The sequence below is a fragment of the Pollicipes pollicipes genome, unplaced genomic scaffold (assembly GCF_011947565.3).
Source record: "Pollicipes pollicipes isolate AB1234 unplaced genomic scaffold, Ppol_2.1 Scaffold_5724;HRSCAF=6776_pilon_pilon_pilon, whole genome shotgun sequence".
In the NCBI taxonomy this organism is placed as follows: Eukaryota; Metazoa; Arthropoda; class Thecostraca; order Pollicipedomorpha; family Pollicipedidae; genus Pollicipes; species Pollicipes pollicipes.
Window position 1 is genome coordinate 47,285,697 of NW_023596746.1, and position 22,534 is coordinate 47,308,230.

Below are 22,534 nucleotides of genomic sequence, written 5' to 3' on the forward strand. Positions count from 1 at the left end.
GGGTGGCCGGTGAGCGCGGCTGCAGGGCCACGAGGCGGCCGACTCGGGGTCTGCGCGAGCGCGGCGCTTGCTGACGCTCCGCCGCCACGATGAGTGTCCAGCCGCCGGCCACGAGTGTCTGCTCGCCGGCCGCGAGTGTCCAATCGGCGTCCAACGGTGTCCAGCCGGCCTCGCACGCCCGAGAGCTCGTCATACCCGTGAGTGAGAGCGTCAGCCTGCCCCCCCCCCCCCACCCGTCAGGGAGCGGGGGGGGGGGGCGAGTCCGGGATGAGCCGGCGAGGGCTGTCAGCTCGGGTTCTCCGGTGTCGGCGCCGCTGCGTGTGGCGTGACGACCGGGGCCGCCGAGGCACGTGACCTCCGTGACTTGAGAGCTGCGTGACGCAGGTGTGACGGGCCGACCGCGGGGCGCCACAGGCGCCGTAACGCACTGCACGTGAGGCGCGAGCCGGCGGCTGGCGTCGACACAGTCGGAGGCCGGCTGGCAAACTGGCGATCAGGATCCGACACTTATTGATTCCTGCCAGATACCAGGGATTAGGAGGCGGGTCGTGCAGCAGCACCGCCGGCACCGGAGCTGCGGTGAGCGCTGTGCATCACGCCTGCGAACTGCTCAATCACGGCCCGATGCCGTTATAATATTGTCACGTTATAGTGTCACGGGCTGGCGCCGTTGTCAGTCATAGCCATGCATGTCACATTTCTGGTGGCACGGCTATGGTCCGCGAGTGACTTGTAAATGGAGCTTCGAAATGCCGGGCGCGCGAGTTGAATGCCCCGCGGTGCGCGTGCGGCACGTGGTAATGGTAAGCTGGACGGGGGCTCGCTGACACCATGCCATAGGCCGAGCATGGACGTCGGTGAGATCAGCTAGGTGCAGTTATCAGCCTAAACTCAATAAGATGAAGACTAGATCTTCAGCGTGAGGTTACAGCGACCGGACCGAGTGACGTCCGGCCAGCAGCACCCGACATCCGGCAACATTAACGCATGCATTAACTGCCGCGATCGGTGCTTTTGCGTGCCAGGCTGCAATGTGATCCAGTGCATCATGCCCGTGGCGATCCTTGCGGGTTCAGGGACGACCAGGCCGCAGTAACGTTAGCAGTGAAATGACAGTTTCCTTAGGCATTTACCTACATATCTCCTGACGAACTGGTTAGGACTGCCGTCGTAGACGGAAAAAGTGGCCAAGGTACAGTGCCGCACAAATGTTTGATGGCGTTTTCACTTTTGATGATGGTCTCTTATCTTGGAATGTGACTTAAGGAAACTGTTTCGACGCAAGCACTAAGGTTTTCATGCAAGCTCAGCATTTGGCTGAGTCTTGAGAAAATACGAATCCTCTTACCTGATTAATATCTGTCTTAAGTCCTGTTTAGCCCCCGCCTACAGATTGTCTTGAAGCCTCTTCGGCTTTTACACTCGGCGCAGCCGAAACGTTGCCATTTAGTGCTTAATGCTACGATCAGGTCTAGATTAACTTGTATCATTGTGCAGGCCCGAGTAAACGCAGCGGAAGCCGATGACGTCGAGCTCAAGCTTCAGGACATGACACAGCCCTGAAAATTGGACAAAGACACCGACACGCTCGGTTGAAATGGTTGCAACCAGAGCCCGCTGGAGGTCTAGCTCCGCCGTGCTGCGCGACGCCGCAGAGGCCCGTGCCGCTGCGCGACGGTCGCAGAGGCCCGCGCCGTTGTGCGACGGTCGCAGAGGCCCGCGCCGCTGCGCGACGGTCGCAGAGGCCCGCGTCCCTGCGCGACGGTCGCAGAGACCCGCGTTGCTACGCAATGCCGCAGAGGCCTGCGCCGCCGTAGAGGCCCACGCCGAGGCGTGCCAAATCTGCAGGGTGCATGTTGAAGAATAGCTGTGGCGGCTTGAACCCGACCGCGGTCTCCTTAACCCAAGTCACGTAGCAAACTGTTGCACGAAGCATGAGCTGCTCACCGCGCGCCACGGCTGCTCTAATGGCGCTTCCCATGCCGTCGCTGTGCCTGCTGAGACCGAGCTGTCACCGTGACGGCCGTGGATGTTGGAAGCTCTGGTGCTCGGATCCGGGCTATTGTGGCCTCCAAGGGACTCTAGTTCTGGAGGGCCCCGAGGAAAACCCCCTCCCCCCGACCCGAGTAGTGGTCCTCGGCAATGCGAAGCGGTTTGGTCCGGTTTGGTCCGGTTTGGTCCGGTCGCGTGCTTAAAGCGTCCACATCGGTCTGCAGAGGCTGTGCCTCGAGGCAAAAGCTGGAGGCTGAATAGCAAGGGCTTTAAGCTGTTTATTCACTTGCAGCGCTTACCCGCATACTCAATGATACGCTTTTAAAGTTTGTGAAGCTCTGCCACTCCGTCCCCCCTCGCTGCGTATCACCTGCTGAGCATGAATGGAGGAAGGACGAGATTCGCACTTATGCATTATCAAAAACGAACTTTCTGCGTATTTTGAGCATTTGGTTTGATTTGCATGATTTTCTACAAGACGTCAGCGTCAGCAGGACGCAGTGCATATCCGTGCTCATTATCTCAATATGAAAAGGACGGCAATGCTCCCTTCTTGGGGCCGGATCTTTTAAGTGATTGGTACCCTGCGTTGAGGAGTTGTCCGTCTCTTAATATACGGTCTTAATCCGCCACTCTTAATTGATGTCTTTATCTTGCTATATTTATCTAAAGCTATACTCTGTTTTCACCCATGTGACTTAACTCTCCTCACGTTACATGTAGGCGAACCGTCTAGGGCATTCGTTTATGGATTCCATCCCCGCTTATTGAAAAAAAACAGTTTGTGTATGCAGTGTTGCTTCTTTTGTATTTTGTCGTCACGTCTCTCAGGATGCTCGCATACGTCTTGTGCACATCACATCCTGTCTGACCAGCCATAACAGTGAGCGATGATCAACAGAGCCGCCAGCCTCACTCCAGCTCTTGTTTCGGGAGTCCTGTCAAGTGCTGCCCAGGCCCCTTCCTTCGCGTCCTCCAAAGGCAGGCGTCCTACTGCCTCCGATCGCTGCGCGCGGCACCTGACCGCGCCCCCGCTGGCCCACTTCCGCTGTCGTCTGCGCCGCGTCTGCCTCAGTCGTCTGCGCCATCTGCTGCGCTCCCACAGCCGACTGTGTCTTGTTTCGCCTATTTGCATGCGCTCTCCAGTTACATTGGCCCGTTTGCCCTCCTTTTACACGTGTTTGCGTGCCGCGTCGAAACACGTTGACACGCCGTCGATGGCCATTATAAAAGGCCGATAGGCGCGCGTGGCCGAAGCTGGGCGGCCGACGACAGACGCGATGGAAATCAAACAGCGCACGCTATAAATAGGCCCGTAATAAAGGCCATATTGAAGGCTGGCGGGCGCTGTCACCTCCCATCGGGCCCGACGGACAGATGGCGCGCCGCATCCGTCGACGGTGCCCTGCGGCTTGTCGACGGTCGCGGCGCGCTGGTCTGGCCGCCAGGCGGGCCGCCTGACCGGTGCTGCCACCTATCGAGCGGAGCTGGCGGAAGCTAGCTTCGAATGGGCCGAGGGAGCATGGCGAGCGGCAAGGAACAGATGAGGGTGTTGGGGAGCGTCTGTGACGCACGATGTATCTGTAGGTGTGCATTGTGCTCTCGTCTAGGTCTGTGCATTTACATACACCGTATCGTCTCCAATGTAAGTGCATATTAATAAGACAGTGACTGTATCGTCTCTTCACTCCAGCTCACAAGGCATCTAAACATGTTCAGGTTTGCAAACGGGATTACTGAGGCTATTGCTGTCAGGCCAATGACAATGAAATACCCCCTGACCGCATGGCTTGGCTGAAGGCGTACAATATTTATTTGACAACTTGATCAGTAATGCTCCAAATTGCTCCCTCCGAAACGAGAGTGGCAATGCACTTAACTTGATGACTTCGCGTGGTCTGCTGTCCAGTCCTTAAAAATCACGATGCACTTACCCCGCGAGTCTGCATTCTCGGCTTGCATGCATGTGACGCTAGCTTATGACCCGCTGCGGCAACGGAAACGCACCGCGTTTCAACGCTATCCGGGAAGTCTGTCCTCACAGAATCCACGCGCCGTCCGATGAAGTGTTTATCGGTGCAAACACATACGCATCGCCGTGAGTTAGGCATGGCTCACTGCCGACGTCCCACGCGCCCTTCAGACTCATTTTACTCACCGCGTCAGTGGTGTTGGGCTTGGGGCGAGTTCAAGCGGGTTTAATTAATTATCGTCGTTTCACGGGCGGCCCTCTGACGTCGCAGAATCCGTGGCAGGAGCGTATCACGCACGGCCTGGCGCTGTAAGCTCGGAGGCACCGGCCTGCCCGGGGCGCGGACGCGTGTGGAAAACGAATCGAGGAATGTAGTCGCTTGTTACTGGGAAACTGCGATTTGTATTTCGCCTCATCGGGTAACGATACTTTCCTTAGTCTTAGTCGGCCCTTTTCATGTCAGTGCTGTGTTGTTTTTGCGGACCGTTGTCCATGTGACTGTGTTACTGTGTCAACGCTGCACTCATGCTGATTGTCGTGATGCCGTCGCATTTTCATGCGGTGAAGCGCGCGTGGCCCACGTGACTCGGCGCCTCTCGAGCGCAGAGTCGCACCGCCGTGGGTCGCGCCGCTCGCGCCGCGCTGCCGCGCGTTCACCGTGCCACACCCTCTCCGGGACGACCTCCTCCCCGCCTCGAGCGCCCCCCCCCCTGCCCCGCCCCCCTCGGCTGTAGCGTCGCGACACGTCCCGGGATCCGTCCCAGGAGGGTGATGATGTCCTGCGGCGGAGCGTGTCACAGCCGGCCGAGCCCCAATCTGTCAGACCCGCCGAGCGGGCCGGCCGGCGCCCGGCCTCGGTCCCACCCCGTCGGAGACCGCCGGCCGGCAGCCGCACGGCAGCTGGACTCTGGCCGAGCTGGTGAGGGCTCCAGCCGTGGAGCCTTGTCCGACACGCGGCTGGTGCGGCGAGAGTCTGTCACCGTGCTGTATGTCTCTGACCCCCGCCCGGGCTGACAGCAGCGCCCGGCGCAGGTCAGCACCAGCCGCCGCCGCCGCGCTGCGGCGGTTCAGAGCCGCTGCGCCGAGCTGAGTCGAGCCGTGCGGATCAGTGACGGGCTCGTCTGATTTCAGAGCGTGGTCATCTCGGAGGCCGACAGCGGCCAGCCGTGCCTCAGCTGCCATGACAAGTGTCCGGGCTTTACGCACCACCCGTGGAGGTCAGTGGACGCCGCGCGGCGGGCGGCTCGTGCCGTGTAGCCACGGGTCAACTGCTGCGCGTTGTAATCACTGCACCCCACAGCATCAGCAGTCTGCACGGTGTAATTAATGCAGTCCACAGTATAAGCAGTATGCACGCTGCTTGCAGTGATTGCAAACTGTTGATTTATACATGTTCTCCAGATTTGTTCCGGCAATTTGGCGACGGGGGAAGCAGCTACAAAATGCACAAAATGAGCTAGCATGTAATGCCACAAGTTTTAGCATCACTTGTCAGCACATGTTTTAGCATTACAGCCAATCAGAGCAGGCGAGAATCAGCGTTAAACTTAGATGTTTAATACAAAAGGGTAATCTGCGGGGTGTGGCTTTAAAGATAGGCTAAACGGGTTACGCTGGCGGAAACACCTATACTTACTTAACAAGCAGATGCGCAGTCTTGTAAAATGTAGTGCAGCATGTCAATATCAAATGACTAGCAAAACATCTTCTAGTGGCTGATCCATCAGCGGTATTTGCTCCGACCGGTCACATAATGCGTCTCGCACAGTCATCTTCACCCGGCCGCGGAGGGTGGACGCTGTCACCGCTGGTCTGGTCTGCTGAGATGGCTGGTGGGCGAGCGAGCGCCGGCCAGCTCAGGAAGCGTCCTATCGGCGCGGAAGCGTCGCTGCGGCTGCAGCTGCGCGCCGGAACTTCAGACGCGCCGCTTCCGCCCGCATTTGGCGGGGTCGTGACGGGATCTGTCGTCTCGCGAGGCTACTTAGGTCACTCGCCGGACTGGTCGGGTCACGCTTCCGGTCTGGTCGGGTCACGCCTCCGGACTGGTCGGTCACGCTTCCGGTCTGGTCGGGTCACGCTTCCGGTCTGGTCGAGCCACGCTTCCGGACTGGTCGGGTCACGCTTCCGGTCTGGTCGAGCCACGCTTCCGGACTGGTCGGGTCACGCTTCCGGTCTGGTCGGGTCACGCTTCCGGACTGGTCGGGTCACGCTTCCGGTCTGGTCGAGCCACGCTTCCGGTCTGGTCGGGTCACGCTTCCGGACTGGTCGGGTCACGCTTCCGGTCTGGTCGAGCCACGCTTCCGGACTGGTCGGGTCACGCTTCCGGTCTGGTCGAGCCACGCTTCCGGACTGGTCGGGTCACGCTTCCGGTCTGGTCGGGTCACGCTTCCGGACCGGTCGGTCACGCTTCCGGTCTGGTCGAGCCACGCTTCCGGTCTGGTCGGGTCACGCTTCCGATGTGGTCGGGTCACGTTTCCGGTCTGGTCGAGCCACGCTTCCGATCTGGTCGAGCCACGCCTCCGGTCTGGTCGAGCCACGCTTCCGGCCTGCTCGAGCCACATTTCCGGTCTGGTCAGGTCACGCTTCCGGTCTGGTCGGGTCACGCTTTCAGTCTGTTCGAATGGTCCCGGTCGCGACTGGCAGTCTCATGAGCGTCACCACAGCATCTGGCAGACAGTCTCCTGAGTATGACGACGGCATATCGCAGACAGTCTCGACAGTTCCTTCAGCATCGCGACAGTATGACAGCTGATCTCATCAGTGCCGGGAGATTCTGTGACAGTCTCTCCAGCGTCCCGGCAGTCTCGACGGACGGCCTCCGCCAAATCGTGAAAATAATGATAGCAGGGCTCAGAAGCTTGTCAATCAGCGAATGTCATGTCCAACTTTGCTACTAGATGCGTGTGAATGAAATTAGTTGGTAAGTACGCTTACGTCATGGCCAAAATCAACTTGAGTGCGCCAAAGGCACTTCAATTTTTTCATGACGTAAATATCCCATGCTTGCATCCCACACATTTTTACGTGCCTGCCTCTATGTTTTTCGTAAGCATTTGCTCATCAGAATGCAGCCATGCAAGGAATTTGATAAAGGGCCCGCGCCAGGCGCCCTGAATACGTCCTTTGAATACGCCTCTTGAATACACCCTTTGAATACGCCCCTATGCAGCTGAAGTATCACTGACTAGGACCACCAGTCAACAGTTAACACCGAGCAGAACCATGTGCGTAAGGCCCGAGCCAACGCCGTGACTACCGCGTGCTGAATAGGTACTTCCTGCCCATCAAGGCCTTTTTCACTTTCCCAGAACATGATCAAATTAGTGCGATACAAACTGTTTGTACACGGTATGTTAATAATCCAGTGTATATACTTACGAGACTATGCCTATGCGTGGAAGATACATGCACAGAATTGCGCTCACGACGAAATTCGACGGACAAGTGCGCGGGAGAAGACACGCGCTTTAAAACAAATGCGCATGCACTCCGCAGAAATGCGATGCGCAATCCACAGAAAACCGCAATCCGCAGAAAACCGCAACCCACAGAATTCGCAATCCACGCAAACCGCAATCCACAGAAATGCGGTGGGATGGCTTTGCATCTGAACAAATCACGAAAAGATCATGCACACGAACAAGCGCGATTCGAATGTTTGCGCCTACGAGACAATGCGATTTCATTTGTGTATACGGAGCAACGCGGTGCGATATTGTCTGGACGGGGAAGGGGTGGGTGGGGGGGGGGGGGGGGGGGGGTATTACTAACACGCGATTATGAGCTTAGCGCTCTTATGTGGAGCTATCAACCTTCAATATACGAGAAGGTACTGATTAAATTACGTCCACTGGTCAAACAATGGCTACATAACCAGAACTCGATGGTTCAGGCTGGGCTTTTACGAGTACCTTGTAGTATAATGAAAGTGGATAGCTCACTATGAAGGCTCAGAACTCAAAATGTCGGAAAACAAGGACCTGAAGGCTTTTTGTCCTTATATCAGGTTAATACGACATCTAGGACAGTTTAAAAAACTTGGTAGCAAGCATCTACGGTTGCAAAGTTCTGCGTGTATGGGCTGCGCACGGATTTTCACAAGTTAAGGATATGCCGAGGAGACAGTGCTGCACAAAATATTGCGCAAAACATTATTGCGATGCGGACATCCACGCATAGAGCCCTGCGTAGAAGAAACTGCGCTGGGGTGGTTGGTTCGGTCATTTTTTTCTTTTTAGATGCGAGTCGAGTGGGCGTGTTTCTTCCAGTCAATACACATTGAAAAGCTTGGAATAGCAGCGCTTGTTGACTCAGTTTCAGACGATCTTGTGCTTATGATAGCTGTCGTCGCGCAACAATCGCGGAGCACATGACCGCACAGCTAGCTTGAGAGGTGCGCAGCTAAACCGCTCCTGGTGCCAACACCTCCGAAATGTTGTTGCGTGTTAGGAGCCGGAAACACGGCTCGCGTGTGAAGATCAGACCGTTTTGTGTGGCATGTTTGACATTCGTCGAATTCCAAAACGACGGATGTTGCTCGGCTGCTGGGAGTTGTATGAAGGGCAGCCCAGCGTTTCGACTGCTACCCCGACGCCGTTCCGAAATAACCCGGCTCGGCTGTGCGAGTCAAGGTTGTATGCACTTCGCATGTTTATGGAGATGAAATTCAATTAATTTTGCCACTGTCTTTCTGGCGTTGGGTAGAATTTGGTTACTTTGAATCTGTTTATGCGCTACTTGGTGTGGCACAATGTGTCCATATCTTGGCGACCCAGTCGAGCAATAGTTGTGCTATTTTTTCTGAAACCTGAGGGTGTAATTTTGTTTCAGAGTTGGGCAAGGCCGTTCCAGGACATGCTCAATACATTAACGTGCTGCTGCACAAATGTTGCGCAGAGCTATCAAAACTCCAAGATCCCCGACGCGTATGCTGGAAGTTTAGCCATGCTCCGCGTCATACGGACGCTGTATGCTAATCCACACGTAGTCACCAGTTTATGTCGTCGGTCGTCAGGCTTTACGCGGCCCGTTTCCGGGCAGGGTGCCCCCTGGGGTCGTCCTGAGTGCTGAAGGCGACACAATACGACCTGTAACTCAAGCAAAGGCTACACCGGCCTATTTCGACTGCGTCTCCGTAATCACAGCTATTTCTAGCGGCGTGAGTTGGCAGCGGGAGGGCCACGGGCGGCGCAGCGCCGGGCACTCCGAGCGGAGGGCCGGCGGCGTCCGCCGGCGTCGGCCGGTACACGGCCGCTGGCGCCGCCGGGCGGCGACCGAGAAGGAAGCGACTCTGAAGACGATGCTAAGGTAGCCGGGGTAGCGGAGAGGATTCGACCCGGCGTCCCCGTGAGCGTTTTGACCGTTTTGTTTGTGTTTTTGAATCGATGGTTCCGGGTGAGTACGTCTACCATTAAGGCACCAAAGCCCAGTATTTCACCCAATAGTGGGTCCGCAATTCTGTGTCTAGCGTCACAAGTGTCTCGGATGAAATGAAGCTTAGGAGGAAGGATGGATGACTCAATCCTGTGGCTTCCCTGGTCAACCGGTCATCAGACTGCAGGAAAGCGCAACATCCGCTGGAGCTGTCTACGTTGAAGTCGTCCCACTGTTACGGCTTCTTCACAGACATGCTGTGCTGCTACTGTGCTCTATGCTGTGCACCAGACACACTGTACTGAGCTAAGTTCCACACTGCTGTGCGCAGAATGCGTCAGAGCTGGTCGTTGCCGCTCCTTTGGATGGCGCAAACCTGTGCCTGTGAGGTCGGACAATGCCTGTCTTCTCTCGACGGTACCTCTTCCTTCGTTCCGCACAGCTGGCACTCATTCGCGAATTCTGAGATGGCAGAGGCTGGACGGCATCTTGCGGTGAAGGGCCAGGAGCCAAGAGAGCACGTATTTTAGCGAGTGTTTTTGCAAATGTCTCGGCCCATTGTGACCCATTGTTCAGGTTTGCCGACAATTATGGATGCGTGAAATAAGTCTCCGCGCGTATCGGCGATCCATTCAGCCGTCCAGGTCCTTTCTGGGTCCCAACTTGCTATTGCACACCAGTTTTTAATTTTAGCTGCTACTTAATATAAAGCTTTATCAGAGCCGGTGGTCCCGACCCTCGCGAACCCTGCGGATCTCCAGTCATGACATTAGACATGGCAGATGTTGAAGCGTGTTACGTGAGATTTTGGTGAAATGTGCACTAGTACGCAGTCGTTTTCTGTGTCTCACGACGCCTGGATCTGTCCTACCTAGTGTGATCACGACAATGGCAGTAGACCCTCGCAGCTTTTGGCTTCGAACATCAGCTCGAGACAGCCAGCCCGTCGTAAACCCGGCGAGCTCTTTGGGCGGATGTTCCATTCAAACCAATCTGGCTGCAAGGAGAATCTTGGATCGAAAACTGCATTCCGCATTACGAATGGTTCTTACTTGTGCAATGGGGTGTGATTCAAGGCGCTGGGGTGGAGCTGTGAAATTCCTCTCTCGTGGCAAGTCGGAGTTGCATATCGGCTCATTCATGGGACTTAGGCAATGTTAAGAGAATGGAATGGGTTGTCCTTATATTTAAGATGAAGTGATATAAAAACCCCAAAGCGTTCCCGCCGTGTGGCTGATAAGAAGTAAAATTTTCAGTGCAATAATTTTGCTGGTACCCGCAGTGTGTCTGGACCGCCTGTCACATTGACGTGTCTTCTGGACGGCCCGCCACAGTGACGTGTTTGGACGACCTGTCACAGTGGCGTGTTTGGAAGACCTGTCAGTGGCGTGTCTGGACCGCCAGTCACATTAGCGTGTCTGGACCGCCTGCCACATTGACGTGTCTGGACGGCCCGTCACGGTGACGTGTCTGAACGACCTGTCACAGTGGCGTGTCTGGACCGCTTGTCCGTCGGGCAGCCTGTCACAGTGACGTGTCTGGACCGCTTGTCACAGTGGCGTGTCTGGACCGCCTGCCACAGCGTCGTATCTGGACCGCCTGCCACAGTGCCGTGTCTGGACCGCCTGTCCGTCCAACCGCGGCGAGGCCTGACCGATGACGTGCTGTTGCCGGGAGGCCGCCGGCCGCCGACTGATGAGGCGTCGCGGCCGGCTGGCGGGGCCGCCGCCCTCGCCAGCCGGCGGTGATTGCCGCCGGGCCGGCCGCCCGCCTGTCGGTGACGGGGCTCACGCACCGGCCGAACCTCCTCAGCCGGCGGGGGCGCCGCCCGGCCCGGCTGGAGGAGCCGGGCTTGGTCGCGGCAGGCTCTCAGTAGAGCAGTGTGCCGCCCGGCCCGGCTGGAGGAGCCGGGCGTGGTCGCGGCAGGCTCTCAGTAGAGCAGTGTGCCGCCCGGCCCGGCTGGAGGAGCCGGGCTTGGTCGCGGCAGGCTCTCAGTAAAGCAGTGTGCCGCCCGGCCCGGCTGGAGGAGCCGGGCTTGGTCGCGGCAGGCTCTCAGTAGAGCAGTGTGCCGCCCGGCCCGGCTGGAGGAGCCGGGCCTGGTCGCGGCAGGCTCTCAGTAGAGCAGTGTGCTTTTACAGCGGCCGCCGTCACGCTGGCAGCTGGGCTCGTGTTTGGCAACTGAACTCAGCGTTCACTCCATTCCATCATCAACGACTCGCAAGAATTGTGAAGGGAAATGCGCATCTGGTCGGTACAGAAAATAACGGTTCATGTTCTCAATACCCCTTAAGCAGGCTCTTATACATGAGGTGGAAACAATACAAAATGAAGTGCCTAAGACCGAACTTGACCCTTTGTTAGCTAAACGACCAGTAATATGAAAGGTCACTTGCAAAGCAAGTTCAATTCAAAATAATCATGTTACCAAGCGTATGTACGCTGATAATATAACTTGCTGAAAGCATAGCGCCGAACCACTGTTTTTATCAGGCTTAGGACAACACCAGTTCCCTTACACACACACGCACGCACGTAAGCACACTCACACACACATATATATATATATATATATATATATATATATATATATATATATATATATATATGTATCTCTCTCTCTCTCTCTCATCTCCTCTCTCTCTCTCTCTCTCTCTCTCTACGCTCTCTCTCTATATTATCTACTATCTCATCTCTTATCTCTCTCTCTATCTCATCTCTCTCTATCTCCGCTCTCTCTCTCTCTGTGTGTGGTGTGTGCTGTGCTGTGGTGTGTGATGTTTCTCTCTGTCGTGTTGTGTGTGTGTGTGGTGTGTGTGTTGTGTGTGATGTGTGGTTGGTGTTGTTTGTGTTTGTGTTGTGTGTGTGTGTGTGTGTGTGTTTGTGTGGTGTTGTTGTGTGTTGGTGGGTGTGTTTGTGTGTGTCGTGTGTGTGGTGGTGTGTGTGTGTGTGTGTGTTGAAATTGTGTGTGGTGTGTGTGTGATTGTGTGCTGTGTGTGTGTGTGTGTGTGTGTGGTTGTGTGTGTGTGTGGTGTGGTGTGGTGTGTGTTGTGTGTGTGTGTGTGTGTGTGTGTGTGTGGTCGTGTGATAGTGTGTGGGTGATGTGTGTGATGTGTGATGTGTGTGTGTGTGTGTGGTTTGTGGTGTGTGTGTGTGTGTGTGGTGTGTGTGGTGTGTGTGGTGTGTGTGGTGTGTGGCTGTGTGTGTGTGTGTGTGGTGTGTGTGTGTGTGTTTGTGTGTGGGTGTGTGTGTGTGTGTGTGATGTGTGTGTGTGTGTGTGTGTTGTGTGTGTGTGTGGGTGTGTGTGTGTGTGTGTGTGTGGTGTGTGGTGTGGTGTGTGTGTGGGTGTGTGTGTGTGTGTGTGTGTGTTGTGTGTGGTGTGTGTGTGTGTGTGTGTGTGTGTGTGGTGTGTCCTGCGGCTCTACCTTGTTCCTACGCCCGTTCGTTGGCTGGCCAAACGGGCACCAGCCGCCAACAGCACTAAAACCGTTGATGTCACGGATTTTCCTTCTAATAAACCACACGGAAACTTCATTGAATAACTCAGGCGTGTATATATATATATATATATATATATATATATATATATATATATATATATATATATGTATATATGCATACATACATGTAACTTAGGGCTGCACACCTGGGTGGCCATGTTGCGCATTTCTGACTGGCACATATGGGAAACCGTACCGTATGCTGTCCATTTCCTGGAAAAAAGAGTGAGTAGTCCAGACCCGCTCGAGTAAAACGCGCATGCCACCGTTCAATGGAAGTTTCCATGTTGTTTATTAGAAGGAAAATCCGTGACATCAACGGTTTTAGTACTGTTGGCGGCTGGTGCCCGTTTGGCCAGGCAACGAACAGGCGTAGGAACAAGGGAGAGCCGCAGGACCCATATCCCTCACACTTTTTCACACTCTTCACACACATCCCCACACTCACACAAACTGATTTGACAAGATGCTATTTGTGAAGAGCTTTGTTCCCGCTTTTTCGGTCATCTGTACGTCGTTGACGTTGTCTCCCTAATTTTGCGCATTGCCTGCTCCCTTGGCTCCACGCAAGCGTCTGACAAAAGTAATGCGTCAATCTTCAAATGAGCCATTTTCCGAGTTCGAAAATACATCTTCATGCATTCCGGTCGTACAGCGCGCTGCCAAATGCACAGATCGCCAGATTGGACGCCGGCGGGGCGGCCAAGGTGACGTCAGTCATCCGGCCACGCTGGATTAATTTGTCACGTGCGGCGTCCAGTGACGTCACGGCGGCGCTGCGTGCTGTCCGACTGCTGATCTCGGGCCAGTGTCGAGCCGGCCGCGGAGGCCAGGACTTCCTTGCCCTGTCCGACTGCTGATCTCGGGCCAGTGTGGAGCCGGCCGCGGGTGGGGGGCCGGGCCTCCTTGTCCTGTCCGACTGCTGATCTTGGGCCAGTGTCGAGCCGGCCGCGGGGGCCTGGCCTTCCCGTCCTGTCCGACTGCTGATCTCGGGCCAGTGTCGAGCCGGGCGCGGGGGGCCGGGCCTCCCCGCCCCGGAAGAGAACGACCCGCGGCACCACCGAGAGTGACGCTGCCGCTGGTACTGGTGACTGGTGACTTCGGTGCGCTGCGGTGGCCTTGCATTCGGGACCACACAGATTGGAATGGAGCGTGGGTGTTCTGGCCGTGGGAAATTTTGTATGCCGCCAGCAGTAGGCGAGACTGAGCTTTCAAGCAACAAAGCAACAAACGGCAGGAGGCAGGTCAATTGCATAAGGTTTTAGGTCATCATTATACTGAAAATAAGACATGCCAAATGTATTCTTAAGGTCGTTCTAAGCCAGCACTAGCGAATATTTATAAGCAACTGGCCGTTGGCACATACGGTACGTCCACTGACTTCGTTATTTTTGTCGTTGCTGAGATCGTCTCATAAAGCCTTCTCGCCCAACGCGTGACCTCCAATCCCGAACACCTTGCTACTGAACTCGGCTGTGTGGTCGTCTCCACTCCACCCTGCTCCAGTTTGACGATTCCGCGTGCTGAGCCGCCCGACCTTTCCACGAGGCGCCGTTCCAAACACATGTGCGGCCGACGGGGTCCATAAACCACTCAGCTGCCGCAATAGAAGGCACTTCGACGGCGTCTGTCCGTAGAGCACTCGGGGCCGGCCCAGCCCGTCTGCCTGCGGCGGCCGGCAGGCTGTGACCTGGCAGTCTCGCGGCGTTTGGAGAGCGCCCAGCGCCGGTAGCAGTCATATTTTGACAGGCGGAGAATACTGCGACCCCGTGAGATACGGCTGGCATCGACTGCTGCCGCGGCCGGGCCCAGGGTCGCTCGTGCCAGCAGGGCGGGCCGTGCAGCCCCGCTCCCGGCCAGCGGGAGGTCAGCTGGGCTCATTCGTCAGCTGCTGGTCAGTTTGTTGTGTGTGGGGACGTGCAGGCATCAATTTCTAATGGATTACCACTCGTCACCGTCGCCGCCGCCCCTGTGCTAAACTCCTTGGCATGCAGGCATCTTTCCTGCCTTTTTCGTTTGTGCCGATGCCTCCGCGCTACTTCGCACAGTTTCGCTAGAGCACGAAAACATTTTCGCTCTCTCTCCTTCATCTGGATGAATCCCTAAACCGCCCGCCACCCGGCAGGTACGTCCTCCACCCGGGGTGGGCGGTGAGAGGTGGCCGTCTTGTCTTAGTCGTTTGGCGCCCCGTCGACGTCTCAGCGCCGCGCGGCCGACCCGGGTCACGCGGGTCGGCGGCCTCCCGCGCCGTGCGTCAACATCGCCGAACGGGGCGCCGTCACAAGCGTGGCGCAGCCGCCGCGAACCTGGCACAGCGCGGCAATTATCGCCGCCGGCGCCGGCATCCCCGGCCGGCGCCCCACTCGTCGATAAGGTACGCGCTTGCCGGCGGCGGGCGGTGCCGGCGCGGCGAGGAAAACAGAGGCGCGCCAGGGTGCCGGCAGACCCGGACGGCCGGGGTCGGGACGCCGTGTGGGAGCAGCAACAACCGGCAGGCCGATCAGGCTGAGTCAACAGCAACAGTGGCAGAAGGCGCCAGGCCTGATCGGCAACACACGCAGCGTGGCACGAAACCACGCATCATGACAGGGACCGGGCTCAAGCGGGTAGGTCGAAACAAGAGCCATGTTTAAAAGGCCCACAGGTCACATTGTTGCAAAGCTGATGATGAATTAATGAACCATAATTTGACACTGTGGTGAAATTCTTATGGTTAATCTCTGTCCGCTGCAAGCACTGAAGGCCATCTGGACTAAATTCCGTATTCTGCACAAACGACGGTATTTCACTGCTCTGTTACCATCCCACAACCTGTGTAAAAAGTGTCGGCGCTTCGGGGATTAAACCAGCGGCTGGTGAAGTTTATCGTTAGCGTACGGAGCCGGCACGTGCTCACTGAAACCGCAGCGTAGCGCTCGGTGACAGCTGGCAGCGGCGGCTGAGACGGACGACGGGTGACGGCCGTCGTCAGCCGCCGCCCAGCCGAGGTCGGCGCCGTCCCGACGCCCGGTGGTGGCGGCGGCGGCGGCGGTGGCAAGCTCGCCGACGGCCGCCCGCCGGGCTCCCATGCAAACGACCGGGCAGTGTCGAGACGGGCTGCGCTTGCCCAACGGCCGGCGGGTGTGACACAGCTGACCGACCGCCGCGTTCGGTCGTCACCGGCGACGGACGCCAGCCCTGCTCCGCTGCAGGACCCGGATGAGTTCGTCGGGGCCTCGAGCGGCGACCTCGCCCGAGTCCGCAGGGGACCCCTGTAGGGCTCTGTGGTCTCGCCTGAGGCCCGTTGAAATGCACCAAGGGTTGCTGTTTTTTTTGGGTCCTCTTTGGTTCAGGGATCCGGCGGATTTGCGGAGGGGGGACATCCTCGCACTCAAACATCTGTCGTCGCACGAGATGACGGTGCCGCCGGGGCTGCTCTGCCGCTGCTCGCCCATCCGTCGACACTCCTGGCCGCCACCCGCCCCCAGTGCTGCCCGGCGCGCCGGCGCTGGCCGAGAGATGTCACAGCGGCGGCACCTTGGCCGACGGACGGACGGGCGTTGGCTTTTCCGGACACAGCTCCCCCACCCCTTCACACGGCTCTCCGGCACCCGCTGCGAGGCGCGCCGAGCACGTATGCGTTAAAGGATGGCTGAGGAGCTCAGATACACACATACGGGCCAGGACCGGTAACGCTCAGCTGGCGACTGAGACGGAGGTCCGCGTCCGGCTCTCCGGCCCTGCTAATCGGCCTTGAGGTCCACGTTGTGCCGTGTTCAGGGCTGGAGGATGATCCGTGGGACTGGCACGCTGGGAGTCTCAGGAGCTGCCGGCCTGACCGTGAAAGACTGAGACTGAGACGCGTGGTGGACTGAGAGCTGCTCCATGTCCACGGCCGCGTCTGGGGCACACGGTAACATCCCAGCGAGCAAGCCATCAGCCGGTCGCGGCGGCCTTTCGGGCGCCGGGAGCGCGGCGCTTCTGCTGCACTGTTCTGTCGAGGGACTTGTTCACGTCACTCTCTCCAGCGCCAAACCGTCGGGCGACGGAAACGGCTCGCTGAGCCCATGTGCATCCTCAGTGAACCTCCTCAGCCCTCACGCGAGAGCAAACTGACGCAGTGCCAACAACTGAAGTGTCATGCTAGTGACTGACAGAGCGAAAAAGCTCGTTCGATCTGTTTCCCACCGCCTGCCGCGGCCGCCGCTCGGCGTGAGCGCATTTCTCTGGACGCGAGGGCGATGTCGTCAGCGGCGCCGCGGTGCGCCTCGGTGCTCTCTGTCGTCTCCTGCCGTCGCGTCGGCCGCCGCCTGTCGTCAGCGGCGCCGCGGTGTGCCTCGGTGCTCTCTGTCGTCCCCTGCCGTCGCGTCGGCCGCCGCCCGTGCCGCCGGATGCGGTTGTCGCGTCGCACCGCGGGGGGCGCCACCAGGTGGCAGGGCGAGCGCCGTCAGCTGGCCGGCGCTGCGGCCCGCCGCGCCAGTTGAAAGCGCTCGGCGGCGGGCCGAAGTGGGGACGAGCTGAGGTGAGTGCCGCGGCAGGACGCGGCCGAACCGGTGTGTGCGCCAGGCGCCGTCCGCTGCCAGCCCACGTCCGCCTGCCGGCCAATTTGGCAGCGCGGCCGCCGCATTGAATGGGAGATCAGCTGCCGTTTGCGCAACAGCGCCGCGGGTGCGCCGGAGGCGTCGCAGCGCCTTATTCAACGCAGCGCGGCTCATTATGAATCGGCCGGAGCGCAGCGGCGAGTGATGTCCGGCCCAGGCGTGTGAAAGTCCTAGTGCGACGGGGCGCGCTACCGGAGCCTGGGCGCAGCTGGAGCGAGCACCGGGCGCGGAGTTGGAGCGCCGACGGATTTCGAGATCGGAAGAGCCGGAGCTCAGCACGCCGGTGTTGCTCAAGCGCGGCGGCTTCCCGGCGCCGCTGGGAGCTCATTCTGTCTAGAGGTGTGAGTCTCAGTGCTGCCGCGGCGGAGGAGGCGGTGAATTTCGAGTGCTGCCGGAGCTCACGTGCCGGAGCTCGAGCGGAGCGGCGAGGCCGGCCGAGGCCGTGGGCGCTGGAGGAGCCCTGCTGGAGCTGGCGGTGAGCGCTGGCGCGTCGGCCGGCGGCGGGCGCGAGACGACCGTGTCCCGGCGCCGGGCCCCCGCGCGCGGCTGCGCCCCGAATCCTGGCGCTTCTGATGGGCGAGAGCCGCCTGGTCGCGGCCGGCAACACGATGGTCAACTCCAGCGCACGGTGAGTGGTGACCGACGGGCGCCGCTGCCCGTGCACCACTGTCGCGGCTGCTGCCGGCGGTTTTGGCAAGCGGCGGATGAGCCGCCGCACAGGTGGCGTGTCTGCCGGCCAGCGTCCACGTCGCTGCCCGACGTCAGCCGTCGCTGGGTCAGGAGGGTCTTCAAGGTCGTGCCAGGGGTCCCCAGTGGGCGTTGCGGGCCAGCTTCACCTCACTGGATCAGGAGGGCCCCTCATTTCTTTCACTTCGTTCCCTCACTAGGTCATAAGGACGAATCTATTAGTGTGCGCCAAAAGGCCCACGGTCTTTCACTAGGTCATGAGCTGGTGGTACGTGTCAGGGACCAGCATCACCCTTACACGAACACCTGGGTTTATTTGCCTACACCGCGGAGCAGTCCCCCAATTCCTGTATCAGCCATAGGTCCATGCAGTCTTCACCAGGCCCAGCGTCTCCGCGCTATGCTTGTGAAGCTCCTCACACACCGCCGCGGCTCAGCGCCTAATCCAGGAGTTACCAGTGCCCCATCTCAGCCAGCCAGGTCACGCAGCCATGCCGGCGCCACCGGCGTCCGTCCCCAGCGGCCCAGTCAGCAGATCGGCCGGCCGGCCGGGCCAGGCCGCCGCCAGCGCCGCCTGCCGGCGCCAGTAGGTCAGTGGGCGCCGCCGTCTCCCCGTGCCGGCGGCGCCGGCTGCTCTCGTGCGGAACAGACGGAGCGACGCGCCCCGCCCGGCGGCCGCGCCGGCTCGGCCGTCCCTGCCCGCCAGTCCTCATGTGTCAGCTCGTGACGAGACTGGGGCGCGGCCTCGCTGCGCTGGCGTCAGTTCTGGGCGGCGCTGAAACATCCTATTTTCGTTTTATGGTTGATTTATTCTGCAGAAATGCAGCCTTTCGTGAACGAGATTGCATAGTTTCCAGATGCTGTAACACTGAGCATGGTTTTACCAGCGATGTGGCTTTACCGCTATTTGATCTGCTATGCTGATATCATGCACAACGTTATTAGGTTATTCGGCTTCGTACTAGCTATGGATATGCTTCAAATCAGATTGTTAGCAACGACTGGTAACAGACCACATCTCAGGAGCACTGCTTTCGGGGCTCCAGGTCCATAGCTAAGATTTGCAGCCATCACAGACTGAAACCCAAACACGAACTTCGGACAAGTGACATATTGCTGAAAAGACAAAATAAAACATTAACTACTCGTGGAAGGGAAACTTTTAATTCCCGGATCCAGCCACGCCCCCCCCCCCCCCCCACCCGCCCCCTAAGTGTAAGTCGACCTGCCGCTGGTTATTCCTGATCGCGGCCACTCCATGCGCCCGGCGAGCGGGTTTTATTAAAAGGCCGGCAGGTCTCTGTCAGACCGTTTCCGATTCGGTGCGCCCTGTTGTCGGAGTAAATACTATCAGCGGAGGACGGCCAGTGGTCGCCGGCGGCCTCGCTGTGGTCTCCCGCCGAGAGCTGCTGCTGGCCGCGGCGATCAGACGCTGTGTTATGGTCCGGTCAGAGATCAGCTGCTGTGGTGTGGTCCGGCCAGAGATCAGCTGCTGTGTTATAGCCCGGTCTGGGGCAGCTACTTTGTTATGATCAGACGGAGAGCGACTGCTGCGTTGACACTATTGTATGCTCTGAGATACGCTGCGACATCATTGCCCGCTCTGAGATACGCTGCGACACTACTGCCCGCTCTGAGATACGCTGCGACACTATTGTCCGCCCTGAGATACGCTGCGACACCATCGCCCGCTCTGAGATAGGCTGCGACACTATTGCATGCTCTGAGATACGCTGCGACACTATTGCATGCTGAGATACGCTGCGACACTATTGTATGCTCTGAGATACGCTGCGACATCATTGCCCGCTCTGAGATACGCTGCGACACTATTGCCCGCCCTGAGATACACTGCGACACTATTGCCCGCCCTGAGATACGCTGCGACACTATTGCCCACTCTGAGATATGCAGCAACACTATTGCCCGCTCTGAGATACGCTGCCACACTATCGTCTGCTCTGAGATACGCTACCACACTATTGTGTGCTCTGATGCGAGCTATCGCAATATGGTCCAGTGTGGTAGAGCTATTGCATCATTGTCCAGTCCGTGGGTGAGATGCCTCACTACTACACGCTCTGGGACGGGCTGCCACGCTGTTGTTCGGTCTGAGAGGCGCAATGACGCTATCGTCCGAGTTGAAAGTTGTCGCATCTCCGTGCAAGTGAGGAGCTGTCACACACGTGCAGGGAACCTGGGCAATACAGATGACTGCCGATCTGGGGAAAGCTGTCACATTGGCCCGGTCAGAGAGGAGCTATGATACTTTTGCCTGGTGACAAGATCAGCAGCCTTCTAGCCCGGGAATGGAGCGTCCGGCGTGCTATGGTCGCGTTCATTGGCGGCACTGAAGCCGGATGTTGCGAGGAGATTTTTGTGCTGTACGTTAAAAGATCATTTCTAAGTTTAGCAGGCGATCGCCTGATTTAACTAGTCGTTAGCCCCATGCTCCTGCCTATTCGGCCCAGCATATTCAGGCCGGTATTCGCCGTGTGATACCTTGCATACACTCTCTGTTTGCTGGTTTCAGATATTTTATGTTCACTGTCAAGCGGCCGCCTGGTGTTATGGCTTCATCACACGGCGCAAAACTGCGCCGAGCAAATGCCGGGTTATGTCTTAAACTGATCCTACACGTATGCCTTACCAGGATGCACATCTAGCTCGGTATTTTATTTTCGGTGGTGTAATTCATAAGCGTACCAATCGAAACTCGATTTTGCGTACTTCAAATTCATGTCGCATCTTCAGCAGACAACGGGAGATCGGGCCTCTCGCAAAGGTCATGTCCCGGTTTTTAACAGTTCTGTGTTTTTGGAACGGCGTCGTATTTTATCCAACTTTTCCACCATATCAAGATCTTTACACCTTAACAGCGAAATGCCGTTGTCCGCAAAATGAAATCGGAACCAACTGAAATATATGAGGATTGGCCTCCGCGGCGGTGCGTTCTTAAGTTTAGCTTTGGGAAGCATTTGAAAGACCTGCAACAGGCGACGACGACACGTTGCTGTGGTGGCCGCTTTTCAGAATTAGTCTGTCTTAATTTAAGCCTGATATAATTTCGCTTCTGGCCCTCACAAAGCTGGTAACTGTGCTTTTACTTCACATTAACTTGACCAACACCCACAGCGCGGCGGGGAGGGGGGAGTCCTCTCAAAGCAAGGCACTGTCCGGACACCGTGATCAATCGGTAATCAGTCAGCCACTCCGCGCCCCACAAACATCAGAGAGAGGTGTGATTCTGACGGCAGTGTTGCCGACAGTCTACCTCGCGGTGCACGTCATGCATCATAACCTCACGTGGGTCCTGCTGGTCAGCGCGGCTCGGGTCCGAACGGCGTGGGACGGCGGCGGGAAGCCTCACGTGGGTCCTGCTGGTCGGCGCGGCTCGGGTCCGAACGGCGTGGGACGGCGGCGGGAAGTCCTCGCGTGGGCCCTGCTGGTCAGCGCGGCTCGGGTCCGAACGGCGTGGGACGGCGGCCGGAATACAAAGCTGCCGCCAGCAGGACGGCCAGCCTTTGGCCGCACCGTGTGTCGCCACGTCCGTCACCGTGACGTGAAGATCTTCAGTGCGAACGCGACGATGTATCCGATGCATGAGCTCGATGGCATTCTGGAGAATGGGCGATAGCAAAAGACACGCACGCATGGACAACATACACGCACGCATTGACAACATGGAAAAACATATCTAAGTAGGCGCAACAGCCATGGGGAAAGCTATAAACCAACAGGTATGGCCGTTCACCTCTACATAAGCGGTTTTGACGATTGCCCAATCATCCGGGATCAGGTACTCTTTCGGTGTTTGTGATGCTTTCACCGCTGCGGATACTATGGGTATGATGATCTCACGAGCTTGGATGGGCGACATCGGGCCTGGAACTTACGCAAAATCAGCCTGCTGTGAGGAATTCCTCGGCGTCATGCGGCTCAAGCCACAGCATGCCACGGCCGCTGTCAGGTCGTGCCACGCCACGCCGCGCCTGCCCCGCTCGCCTCACCGCGACGACCTTTGGGTAACAGGACGCCGGTCGCCGCTTGGACCACTCGGGTGGACATTTCGCGGACCGCGCACGTTTTCCGAGGAGCCGCGACTGGGCCTGCCGACGGCTTCACTGGGCGTGACAGCGATGGAGTGCGGTGATGTCAGACCCAGGTCCCGGCCAGGATACCTGCCTCCCCTCCCCCCCCCCCCCCCCCTCCCCCGACTCACCTCCCCGGCTGACCGCATGCCTGAGCGATTGGGTAGGTAATGTCTTAAGAGTCCAACAGGGGGTACACATCTTGACCGGGGTGTATAATGTGCATGCATGTGGGGACGGTAAATTGGGGCATGGCACGGGGCATGACGTGCCTCTCGATGGTAGAAATGGCACATTCTACAGGGTTGGACACGGAACGTCAAAATTGTCCCGTTGTGAATC

The 22,534-nt window shown here is 57.9% G+C and overlaps 1 protein-coding gene across 3 annotated transcripts in view; it reads left to right on the plus strand.

The window, feature by feature from the left end:
• LOC119103567 (four and a half LIM domains protein 2) overlaps nucleotides 1–22,534 on the plus strand; it is a 193,128-nt gene that overhangs the window by 52,138 nt on the left and 118,456 nt on the right. Inside the window, exons 1-2 of one of the 3 annotated variants that reach the window (XM_037227152.1) lie at nucleotides 66–197; nucleotides 5,096–5,181. In XM_037227152.1, coding sequence (XP_037083047.1) covers nucleotides 90–197; nucleotides 5,096–5,181 — 194 coding nt within the window. In that variant the 5' untranslated portion in view covers nucleotides 66–89. Of the gene's footprint in view, nucleotides 1–65; nucleotides 198–5,095; nucleotides 5,182–17,947; nucleotides 18,043–22,534 lie in introns of those variants that run through there. The other 2 variants (XM_037227155.1, XM_037227154.1) reach the window with 2 other exon arrangements.